We start from the raw sequence: 12396 nt of genomic DNA on the forward strand, positions 1-12396 counted from the left end.
CACACACACACACACACACACAGGAAGACAGACACACACACACACACACACACACAGGCAGACAGACAGACAAACACACACACACACAGGAAGACAGACACACACACACACTCACAGACACACACAGGCAGACAGACACACACACACACACACACACAGGAAGACAGACACACACACACACACAGGCAGACAGACAGACAAACACACACACAGGCAGACAGACACACACACACACTCACAGACACACACAGGCAGACAGACACACACAGAGACACACACACACAGGCAGACAGACACACACACACACACACAGACACACACACCTGACCTCTGTTGTGTTTTAGGGAAACTACACATCAGCAGCAGAGACGATGATCGTTCACACCTACTTCTTCTCTTCAACCAGAGACGTCCTGCCCAAGGTTTGACTGACTGAGGGGACATTAGAGGACATTAGAAGACATTAGAGGACGGTAGAAGACATTAGAGGACATTAGAGGACGGTAGAGGACATTAGAAGACATTAGAGGACGGTAGAGGACGGTAGAAGACATTAGAGGACGGTAGAGGACATTAGAAGACATTAGAGGACATTAGAAGACATTAGAGGACGGTAGAAGACATTAGAGGACATTAGAGGACGGTAGAGGACATTAGAAGACATTAGAGGACGGTAGAGGACGGTAGAAGACATTAGAGGACGGTAGAGGACATTAGAAGACATTAGAGGACATTAGAAGACATTAGAGGACGGTAGAAGACATTAGAAGACATTAGAGGACGGTAGAGGACGGTAGAAGACATTAGAGGACGGTAGAGGACATTAGAGGACATTAGAAGACATTAGAGGACGGTAGAAGACGGTAGAAGACGGTAGAGGACATTAGAGGACGGTAGAGGACATTAGAAGACATTAGAGGACGGTAGAGGACGGTAGAAGACATTAGAGGACGGTAGAGGACATTAGAGGACATTAGAAGACATTAGAGGACGGTAGAAGACGGTAGAAGACGGTAGAGGACATTAGAGGACGGTAGAAGACGGTAGAGGACATTAGAGGACGGTAGAGGACATTAGAGGACGGTAGAAGACATTAGAGGACGGTAGAAGACGGTAGAAGACGGTAGAAGACGGTAGAGGACGGTAGAAGACGGTAGAGGACATTAGAGGACGGTAGAGGACATTAGAGGACGGTAGAGGACATTAGAGGACATTAGAGGACATTAGAAGACATTAGAGGACGGTAGAAGACATTAGAGGACATTAGAGGACGGTAGAAGACGGTAGAGGACATTAGAGGACGGTAGAGGACGGTAGAAGACGGTAGAGGACATTAGAGGACGGTAGAGGACATTAGAAGACATTAGAGGATGGTAGAAGACGGTAGAGGACATTAGAGGACATTAGAAGACATTAGAGGACGGTAGAAGACGGTAGAGGACATTAGAGGACGGTAGAAGACGGTAGAGGACATTAGAGGACGGTAGAGGACATTAGAAGACATTAGAGGACGGTAGAAGACATTAGAGGACATTAGAGGACGGTAGAAGACGGTAGAGGACATTAGAGGACGGTAGAGGACATTAGAAGACATTAGAAGACATTAGAGGACGGTAGAAGACGGTAGAAGACGGTAGAGGACATTAGAGGACGGTAGAAGACGGTAGAGGACATTAGAGGACGGTAGAGGACATTAGAGGACATTAGAAGACATTAGAGGACGGTAGAAGACATTAGAGGACATTAGAAGACATTAGAGGACGGTAGAAGACATTAGAAGACATTAGAGGACGGTAGAAGACATTAGAGGACGGTAGAAGACGGTAGAGGACATTAGAGGACGGTAGAGGACGGTAGAGGACGGTAGAGGACATTAGAGGACGGTAGAGGACATTAGAAGACATTAGAGGACGGTAGAAGACGGTAGAGGACATTAGAGGACATTAGAAGACATTAGAGGACGGTAGAAGACGGTAGAAGACGGTAGAGGACATTAGAGGACAGTAGAGGACGGTAGAGGACATTAGAGGACGGTAGAAGACGGTAGAGGACATTAGAAGACATTAGAGGACGGTAGAAGACATTAGAGGACATTAGAAGACATTAGAGGACGGTAGAAGACATTAGAGGACATTAGAAGACATTAGAGGACGGTATAAGACGGTAGAAGACGGTAGAGGACATTAGAGGACGGTAGAAGACATTAGAGGACATTAGAAGACATTAGAGGACGGTAGAAGACGGTAGAGGACGGTAGAAGACGGTAGAGGACGGTAGAAGACGGTAGAGGACAGTAAAGGACATTAGAGGACGGTAGAGGACATTAGAGGACATTAGAAGACATTAGAGGACGGTAGAAGACATTAGAGGACATTAGAGGACGGTAGAAGACGGTAGAGGACATTAGAGGACGGTAGAAGACGGTAGAGGACGGTAGAGGACATTAGAAGACATTAGAGGATGGTAGAAGACGGTAGAGGACATTAGAGGACATTAGAAGACATTAGAGGACGGTAGAAGACGGTAGAAGACGGTAGAGGACATTAGAGGACGGTAGAGGACGGTAGAAGACGGTAGAGGACATTAGAGGACGGTAGAGGACATTAGAAGACATTAGAGGACGGTAGAAGACATTAGAGGACATTAGAAGACATTAGAGGACGGTAGAAGACGGTAGAAGACGGTAGAGGACATTAGAGGACGGTAGAGGACGGTAGAAGACGGTAGAGGACATTAGAGGACGGTAGAGGACATTAGAGGACGGTAGAGGACATTAGAGGACATTAGAAGACATTAGAGGACGGTAGAAGACGGTAGAGGACATTAGAGGACATTAGAAGACATTAGAGGACGGTAGAAGACGGTAGAGGACATTAGAGGACGGTAGAGGACATTAGAGGACGGTAGAAGATGGTAGAGGACAGTAAAGGACATTAGAGGACGGTAGAGGACGGTAGAGGATGGTAGAGGACGGTAGAGGACATTAGAGGATGGTAAAGCACATTAGAGGACATTAGAGGACTCGGCCGGTGCCTCGAGGAATGTGAGTATTAATATGACTTGGAGGAGTTGATTCATTTAGGCTGACATATTCTTCATGGCTCAGCCAGGTTTCAGTAAGACACAATAAATCAATGTGATTGTCTGATATTAAATCATTTACTAATACAGCTTTAGATGACAGAGATCTAATATTTAGGAGTCCACATTTAATTATCTTTTGTTGCACTGTTGCAGTAGTGATGTTAACCTGTATGAGGTTATTTAGTATGACTCCTCTTCTGGTTACTTTTGATTTAATTAATTTAAGTGGCCGTGGGACAGACACAGTCTCTATAGAGTTAAGGTTAAGGGTGGGTAACTGCTCCAATGGAAGTGCAGAGAAGGGTGGAAGACTACAACTCTGCTTCTGCTTCCTGATCTGAACTCTGGGTCATGGATTAAGTCCGTTAATCAACTTGGCCATGTTCACAGAAATGAGACGCGCTCCATCCCAAGTGGGATGAATGCCGTCTGGACTCATCAGATCAGGCTTTCCCCAGAAAGTCCTCCAGTTATCTATGTAGCCCACATTGTTTGCTGGGCACCACCTGGACAACCAGCGGTTGAATGACGACATGCGGCTATACATGTCATCATTGATCAGATTGGGGAGAGGGCCAGAGAAAACTACGGTGTCCGACATTGTCTTGGCATAAGTACACACCGATTCCACATTCATTTTAGTGACCTCCGACCGCCGCAGTCGGGAGTCATTACCGCCGGCGTGTATTATAATCTTACTGTAACTACGCTCATCTTTAGCCAGCAGTTTTAAACAAGATTCAATGTCGCCCGCTCTGGCCCCCGGGATGCATATGACTTTGGTCCCTGGCTTCCCTATCTTCACGTTTCTGACTATGGAGCTACCTATAACCAGAGTGGGTTTCTCAGTGGGTGCGTCGCTGAGTGGGGAAAACTGGTTTGAAACGTGAAGAGGTTGGTGGTGCTCAGTGGGCTTCTGTTTAGACTTAAAACCCCTTTGAACAGTCACCCAGCCATCCGGCTGCTCGGGGGCTGCCGGGGGACAGCTAACAGAGGCTAATGCTAATCAGGTAACTACATCTTTGACTTTAAATGTGTGTAAGTTAAATTTGAGCATGTTACATTGGTTTATTCGGTCATGGCGAAGGATCAAACTTCGCCGATGCTCCAACTCGCCGCCCTTCAACGAGTCCATACAATCTTCACAGTGAAGCATTATCAAGGTCTTAAGTCTATTTTGACACATTCTGAGAGGGATCTGGTTAATCTGTGAGGTGAAGGGTATAAAAGTATAAAACATGTAACTGACTGTTGCCACTAGGTGGCGTTATGACTAGAATTTAACATTACCATATGGATGTCTTCAGGGTCAGTATGTCCTGACATATGAGAAATATGGAGCCGATTACATAATGTATGGCCGAGTTAAAAAAACGTAGTTTTATATTTTATATTAAAATCCTTTGATAACTTTTCATTGCTAAGGTCTCAAGATCACACTGCCCGATTTTGGAATGAATCGGGTTTAATCTCAAGGAGGAGTTCACTGTTTTAAAACTCCCCAAGGCTAAAAATGGCGATATTGAGCAATTGACTGCAGTGCCCCCTAATGTTCAAATATTATGAAAAAATTAAGGAATGCTAAGGGATGCAATGTGGATATATAATCTAAGTCATTTGGAAGTTATGTGTCTTTAAATATGAGGCCACACCCCTTAGAAGTTCATTGTCCCATATCTTCTGAATGCAATGAGATATCAACAAGCTTTTGATAACGTTTGATGAAATTGAACCAATAATGAACCACAGAAGTTTTCGTAAAGATCGGACCCAATGTTTAGGAGAAAATGGAAAAAACTTGTTTTATTACCAAAATCTAAGTTGGCGAATTTTTTTGTAGAGCAGGTCCAAGTGGACATGTGTACCAAATTTAAAGTCAATCGGTCATTGTTAGCAAAAGGTGTGGGCTTTTTGCCACAAGGGGGTGCTATAGAGAATTTTTTTAATACCCAAAATGTTGTGTTTTTCGCCAGTCCTGATATGCATGTGAAATTTAAGAACGTTTGGGATATGATAAAGGCCCCAAAAGGGCAACATTCCTTAGAGAAAATAATGATAATTCCTAGAAAAACAATAGGTTCCTCTACGACGAAGTCGTCACGAGGACCCTAATTAGATGATGGTAGAGGACGGTAGAGGGCAGTAGAGGACATTAGAGGATGCTATACGGTAGAGGACGGTAGAGGACGGTAGAGGACGGTAGAGGACGGTAGAGGACGTAAAATGCCTCTAGACCTGAACTGGTGATTCTTTTCAGTGTTTCTGGTTAAACCTGTTCCATGTGTCTAGGTGGTCTCCCTCCCATCTCTGCCGGCTGTGGTGGTTTTTAAAGACGGAACATACTTCACTTTCGACGGTAAGACAACTTCTGACCTCTGACCTCTGTCAGGTTGTTGATGACTGATGTTCATTGTGTTCCATCTCACATTTACAGTAGGTTTGTCGCTCAGTGTACAGAGCAGGTTTAACCATGAGACACCAGGGTTGTCCTTTAACTGTGATACACCAGGAGACACCAGGGTTGTCCTTTAACTGTGAGACACCAGGAGACACCAGGGTTGTCCGTTAACTGTGAGACATTAGGAGACACCATGGTTGTCCTTTATCCAGGAGACACCATGGTTGTCCTTTAACTGTGAGACACCAGGAGACACCATGGTTGTCCTTTAACTGTGAGACACCAGGAGACACCATGATTGTACTTTATCCAGGAGACACCATGGTTGTCCTTTAACTGTGAGACACCAGGAGACACCATGGTTGTCCTTTAACCACAAGAGTTGAAATGTGAGCACCAAAGGGAGTTGAAGTTTGTGGGAAATTATCCTTAGAGGGATTTACAATCTGTACAAATACGATATCCCTGACCTTTGACCTCCCATCGGATCAGGCAAAAAGGGAGTTGAAGTGTGAGCACTAGAGGGAGTTGAAGTTTGTGTACAAACTAAAGGGAGTTGAAGTGTGAGCACTAAAGTGAGTTGAAGTGTGAGCACTAAAGGGGGTTGAAGTGTGAGCACTAAAGTGAGTTGAAGTGTGAGCACTAAAGAGGGTTGAAGTGTGAGCACTAAAGTGAGTTGAAGTGTGAGCACTAAAGAGGGTTGAAGAGTGAGCACTAAAGAGGGTTGAAGTGTGAGCACTAAAGTGAGTTGAAGTGTGAGCACTAAAGAGGGTTGAAGTGTGAGCACTAAAGAGGGTTGAAGTGTGAGCACTAAAGAGGGTTGAAGTGTGAGCACTAAAGAGGGTTGAAGTGTGAGCACTAAAGAGGGTTGAAGTGTGAGCACTAAAGAGGGTTGAAGAGTGAGCACTAAAGAGGGTTGAAGTGTGAGCACTAAAGTGAGTTGAAGTGTGAGCACTAAAGTGAGTTGAAGTGTGAGCACTAAAGGGGGTTGAAGTGTGAGCACTAAAGAGGGTTGAAGTGTGAGCACTAAAGAGGGTTGAAGAGTGAGCACTAAAGAGGGTTGAAGTGTGAGCACTAAAGTGAGTTGAAGTGTGAGCACTAAAGTGAGTTGAAGTGTGAGCACTAAAGAGGGTTGAAGTGTGAGCACTAAAGAGGGTTGAAGTGTGAGCACTAAAGAGGGTTGAAGTGTGAGCACTAAAGAGGGTTGAAGTGTGAGCACTAAAGTGAGTTGAAGTGTGAGCACTAAAGTGAGTTGAAGTGTGAGCACTAAAGAGGGTTGAAGTGTGAGCACTAAAGAGGGTTGAAGTGTGAGCACTAAAGTGAGTTGAAGTGTGAGCACTAAAGAGGGTTGAAGTGTGAGCACTAAAGTGAGTTGAAGTGTGAGCACTAAAGAGGGTTGAAGTGTGAGCACTAAAGAGGGTTGAAGTGTGAGCACTAAAGAGGGTTGAAGTGTGAGCACTAAAGAGGGTTGAAGTGTGAGCACTAAAGTGAGTTGAAGTGTGAGCACTAAAGTGAGTTGAAGTGTGAGCACTAAAGAGGGTTGAAGTGTGAGCACTAAAGAGGGTTGAAGTGTGAGCACTAAAGTGAGTTGAAGTGTGAGCACTAAAGAGGGTTGAAGTGTGAGCACTAGAGGGAGTTGAAGTGTGAGCACTAAAGAGGGTTGAAGTGTGAGCACTAAAGAGGGTTGAAGTGTGAGCACTAGAGGGAGTTGAAGTGTGAGCACTAAAGAGGGTTGAAGTGTGAGCACTAAAGAGGGTTGAAGTGTGAGCACTAGAGGGAGTTGAAGAGTGAGCACTAAAGAGGGTTGAAGTGTGAGCACTAAAGAGGGTTGAAGAGTGAGCACTAAAGAGGGTTGAAGTGTGAGCACTAGAGGGAGTTGAAGTGTGAGCACTAAAGAGGGTTGAAGTGTGAGCACTAAAGAGGGTTGAAGTGTCTGTTTGTATGAAAACACTGATGTCGTTGAAGCAGGAGAGCAGTGTAGATAATTGAAGCGGTGGCAGCAGCTTTAATGACAGATGAAGTTGTCAATGTGCAGTTGATGAGAGAGGAGAGCATTTCACTGTGTGCAGTTGAACGAGGGAGCTGATTGGCTCTCCTGTGACAGGAAGTCTTATTGTTTAAAATGTGCTCTTTCATGACTTTTTGCTCCAGAGAAACTTGACGGTGACCTGAAGTCGTGGATCAACAGAGAACGTTTCCCAAACTACCTGAGAATCGACAGCTACACCCTGTATGCCATGGGGGAGTCAGGTACGGGAGGGAGACACTCACTACAGTCTGAGCCTCACCCATAGGGAGACACTCACTACAGGGAGACACTCACTACAGTCTGAGCCTCACCCATAGGGAGACACTCACTACAGGGAGACACTCACTACAGAGAGACACTCACTACAGGGAGACACTCACTACAGGGAGACACTCACTACAGGGAGACACTCACTACAGTCTGAGCCTCACCCATAGGGAGACACTCACTACAGGGAGACACTCACTACAGGGAGATACTCACTACAGTCTGAGCCTCACCCATAGGGAGACACTCACTACAGGGAGACACTCACTACAGGGAGACACTCACTACAGGGAGACACTCACTACAGGGAGACACTCACTACAGGGAGATACTCACCCACAGGGAGACACTCACCCACAGGGAGACACTCACTACAGGGAGACACTCACCCACAGGGAGACACTCACTACAGAGAGACACTCACTACAGAGAGATACTCACTACAGGGAGACACTCACTACAGAGAGATACTCACTACAGAGAGACACTCACTACAGGGAGACACTCACTACAGGGAGACACTCACTACAGGGAGACACTCACTACAGTCTGAGCCTCACCCATAGGGAGACACTCACTACAGGGAGACACTCACTACAGAGAGACACTCACTACAGAGAGATACTCACTACAGAGAGACACTCACTACAGGGAGACACTCACCCACAGGGAGACACTCACTACAGGGAGACACTCACTACAGGGAGACACTCACTACAGGGAGACACTCACCCACAGGGAGACACTCACTACAGGGAGACACTCACCCACAGGGAGACACTCACTACAGGGAGACACTCACTACAGGGAGACACTCACTACAGGGAGACACTCACCCACAGGGAGACACTCACTACAGGGAGACACTCACCCACAGGGAGACACTCACTACAGGGAGATACTCACCCACAGGGAGACACTCACTACAGGGAGACACTCACCCACAGGGAGACACTCACTACAGGGAGACACTCACCCACAGGGAGACACTCACTACAGGGAGACACTCACTACAGGGAGACACTCACTACAGGGAGACACTCACCCACAGGGAGACACTCACTACAGGGAGACACTCACCCACAGGGAGACACTCACTACAGGGAGACACTCACCCACAGGGAGACACTCACCCACAGGGAGACACTCACCCACAGGGAGACACTCACTACAGGGAGACACTCACCCACAGGGAGACACTCACTACAGGGAGACACTCACTACAGGGAGACACTCACTACAGAGAGACACTCACTACAGGGAGACACTCACTACAGGGAGACACTCACCCACAGGGAGACACTCACTACAGGGAGACACTCACTACAGGGAGACACTCACCCACAGGGAGACACTCACTACAGGGAGACACTCACTACAGGGAGACACTCACCCACAGGGAGACACTCACTACAGGGAGACACTCACTACAGGGAGATACTCACCCACAGGGAGACACTCACCCACAGGGAGACACTCACCCACAGGGAGACACTCACTACAGGGAGACACTCACTACAGGGAGACACTCACTACAGGGAGACACTCACCCACAGGGAGACACTCACTACAGGGAGACACTCACTACAGAGAGACACTCACTACAGGGAGACACTCACTACAGGGAGATACTCACTACAGGGAGACACTCACCCACAGGGAGACACTCACTACAGAGAGACACTCACTACAGGGAGACACTCACTACAGGGAGACACTCACCCACAGGGAGACACTCACTACAGAGAGACACTCACCCACAGGGAGACACTCACTACAGGGAGACACTCACTACAGGGAGACACTCACTACAGAGAGACACTCACTACAGGGAGACACTCACCCACAGGGAGACACTCACTACAGGGAGACACTCACTACAGGGAGACACTCACTACAGAGAGACACTCACTACAGGGAGATACTCACTACAGGGAGACACTCACTACAGGGAGACACTCACTACAGAGAGACACTCACCCACAGGGAGACACTCACTACAGAGAGACACTCACTACAGAGAGACACTCACTACAGAGAGACACTCACCCACAGGGAGACACTCACCCACAGGGAGACACTCACTACAGAGAGACACTCACTACAGGGAGACACTCACTACAGAGAGACACTCACTACAGGGAGACACTCACTACAGAGAGACACTCACCCACAGGGAGACACTCACTACAGAGAGACACTCACTACAGAGAGACACTCACCCACAGGGAGACACTCACCCACAGGGAGACACTCACTACAGAGAGACACTCACTACAGGGAGACACTCACTACAGAGAGACACTCACCCACAGGGAGACACTCACTACAGGGAGACACTCACCCACAGGGAGACACTCACCCACAGGGAGACACTCACTACAGGGAGACACTCACTACAGGGAGACACTCACCCACAGGGAGACCCTCACCCACAGGGAGACACTCACTACAGGGAGACACTCACCCACAGGGAGACACTCACTACAGGGAGACACTCACCCACTCAAACACGGCTATATCTCTTGATTCGATTACATCACACTTGGCTGTAATAGTCACACGGTTCTGCAGAATTAGATACAACAACAAACAACAAGTTCAAACGACTAGTGAACATTCCAGGCTGCTGATTGGTTGCTTTGATATGACTCCGCCTCCATCCAAGGCGTCTGATTGGTTGCTGTGACGTGACTCCGCCTCTTTCCCACAGATAAGCTAGTGGCGTTGGCACTGGTGGAGGACAAGAGTCTCTGTGAGGACAGCAGGAGGTAAGACTGCGTCCAGCACCATGTGACATCATCATCTGTCCTCTGTCCTCACTGTGATGCGTTTCCTGTTTCCTGCTCAGGTATAAGAGTCTCATGGAGAAAGTGTCTGCAGACTATAGAGACATCTACAGCAGGTCAGAGTCTCATTGGAGACAAATACACAGGACAACAAAGTACTGAGATACAAACCTGAATCTGTCTTTCTGTCTTTCCAGAGACTTCTACTTTGGTTTCATGGAAGGGAGTGACTACATTAATGGACTTGTGATGGGGTAAGACTTAGTTTCAATCATGACTGTCTCTAGTCCTTAGTGTTCTTAATGTCTCTAGTCCTTAATTACTCTAGTCCTTAAGTCTCTAGTCCTAACATGTCTAGTCCTTAATGTCTCTAGTCCTTGATGTCTCTAGACCTTAATGACTCTAGTCCTTAATGTGTCTAGTCCTTAATGTGTCTAGTCCTTAACGTGTGTAGTCCGAAAGTGTCTAGCCCTTAAAGTCTCGAGTCCTTCACGTCTCTAGTCCTTTTTGTGTGTTTAAGTCTAGTCTCCCATGTTCATGTGGACTAGAGACATTAAGGACTTGAGATGTTTCAGTAACCCCAGAACAAGTCCACTTCCATACCCCTGATTGACCTGATTCTGCTTGTCGTTGTCAGTGAGGTGGTGGTGCCGTCCTTTATTGTGGTTAATCTGTCCAGCGACGGCTACGTCCTGCCTCCGACCGCTGTAGAGACAGAGCGCCAGCTGCTTGACTTCTTGAACGGGGTTCTGGATGGCAGCGTCCAGGTCAGGGCTCCAGACTCACCTTGAGGATGGAGGAGGACGTGTAACAGCCTGTTTGATTACTTCTAAAATCTTATTCTTGGTCTGACCTCAGTTTCAGGGAGGAAACGGTGTTGATCAGCGAGTTAGACGTTTCATCTACGACATCAGAGTCACGCTGACTGTAAGTCCTGTTGTTCTCAGTCCTGTCCTGTTTGTCCTCAGTCCTGTCTCAGGGACGTCTCACCTCTCCGTCCTCTGTGTTTCTCTCTCTCCAGCCCATGTTCAGCAAAGCTCCGCTGCTCGGCTGCTTCCTGGTCGGCTTCCCGTTCGCCATCATTGCCGTCTTGTTTCATCTCTGCCGTAAGAACCGATCCACCGTGACCGACGATGACGATGATAGTGTCGGGCTGCTGGCTCCATCACTGCAGCGCCACACAAACCGGCTCGACAAGAAGTCTGACTGATGAGGCGGATCAGGAGGAGGGCCGTGATCCAGACTTAGTTTCAGAACGCTTTAAGTCATTTCATTTGTCTTTGACCTGAGATCAAATAAAACACTTCAACCCCTTCTGTCTACAAGTAAAACCGTTATTTCAATAACAACTTAATTCCTTTAATGTTTTACATTAAATGGTCAGCATCACCTGGACGTACCTGGAGGGTTTATGACATCACAACTGCTGTGTAGCCAATCAGGACAGTGAGGGGGAAATTGTGTGTTCAACAGTTATTGATGATTCTCATGTGACCGTTCCCACAGTCATCAGTCTGCCATCAGGGGGCTCGATCCCCATCGTATCACTGAATGTAACGGGGAAGACGGCACTGTCCACCGAATGTAAGGTGGAAGACGGCACTGTCCACCGAAGGTAAGGTGGAAGACGACACTGTCCACCGAAGGTAAGGTGGAAGACGACACTGTCCACCGAAGGTAACGGGGAAGACGGCACTGTACACCGAATGTAGCGGGGAAGACGGCACTGTACACCGAATGTAAGGTGGAAGACGGTACTGTCCACCGAATGTAGCGGGGAAGACGGCACTGTACACCGAATGTAAGGTGGAAGACGGTACTGTCCACCA

General features: G+C 47.4%; 1 protein-coding gene across 2 annotated transcripts in view; it reads left to right on the forward strand.

The window, feature by feature from the left end:
• LOC117747099 (protein disulfide-isomerase TMX3-like) overlaps positions 1 to 11871 on the forward strand; it is a 20283-nt gene extending 8412 nt beyond the window's left edge. For both annotated transcript variants that reach the window (XM_034556511.1, XM_034556510.1), the window contains 9 exons: positions 345 to 422; positions 5374 to 5440; positions 7634 to 7732; positions 10492 to 10549; positions 10630 to 10683; positions 10765 to 10821; positions 11205 to 11334; positions 11426 to 11494; positions 11589 to 11871. In XM_034556511.1, coding sequence (XP_034412402.1) covers positions 345 to 422; positions 5374 to 5440; positions 7634 to 7732; positions 10492 to 10549; positions 10630 to 10683; positions 10765 to 10821; positions 11205 to 11334; positions 11426 to 11494; positions 11589 to 11777 — 801 coding nt within the window. In that variant the 3' untranslated portion in view covers positions 11778 to 11871. The remainder of the gene's footprint in view (positions 1 to 344; positions 423 to 5373; positions 5441 to 7633; positions 7733 to 10491; positions 10550 to 10629; positions 10684 to 10764; positions 10822 to 11204; positions 11335 to 11425; positions 11495 to 11588) is intronic.
• The last annotated feature ends 525 nt before the right edge of the window (positions 11872 to 12396 follow it).

The sequence above is a fragment of the Cyclopterus lumpus genome, chromosome 17, assembly GCF_009769545.1.
Source record: "Cyclopterus lumpus isolate fCycLum1 chromosome 17, fCycLum1.pri, whole genome shotgun sequence".
NCBI lineage: Eukaryota > Metazoa > Chordata > Actinopteri > Perciformes > Cyclopteridae > Cyclopterus > Cyclopterus lumpus.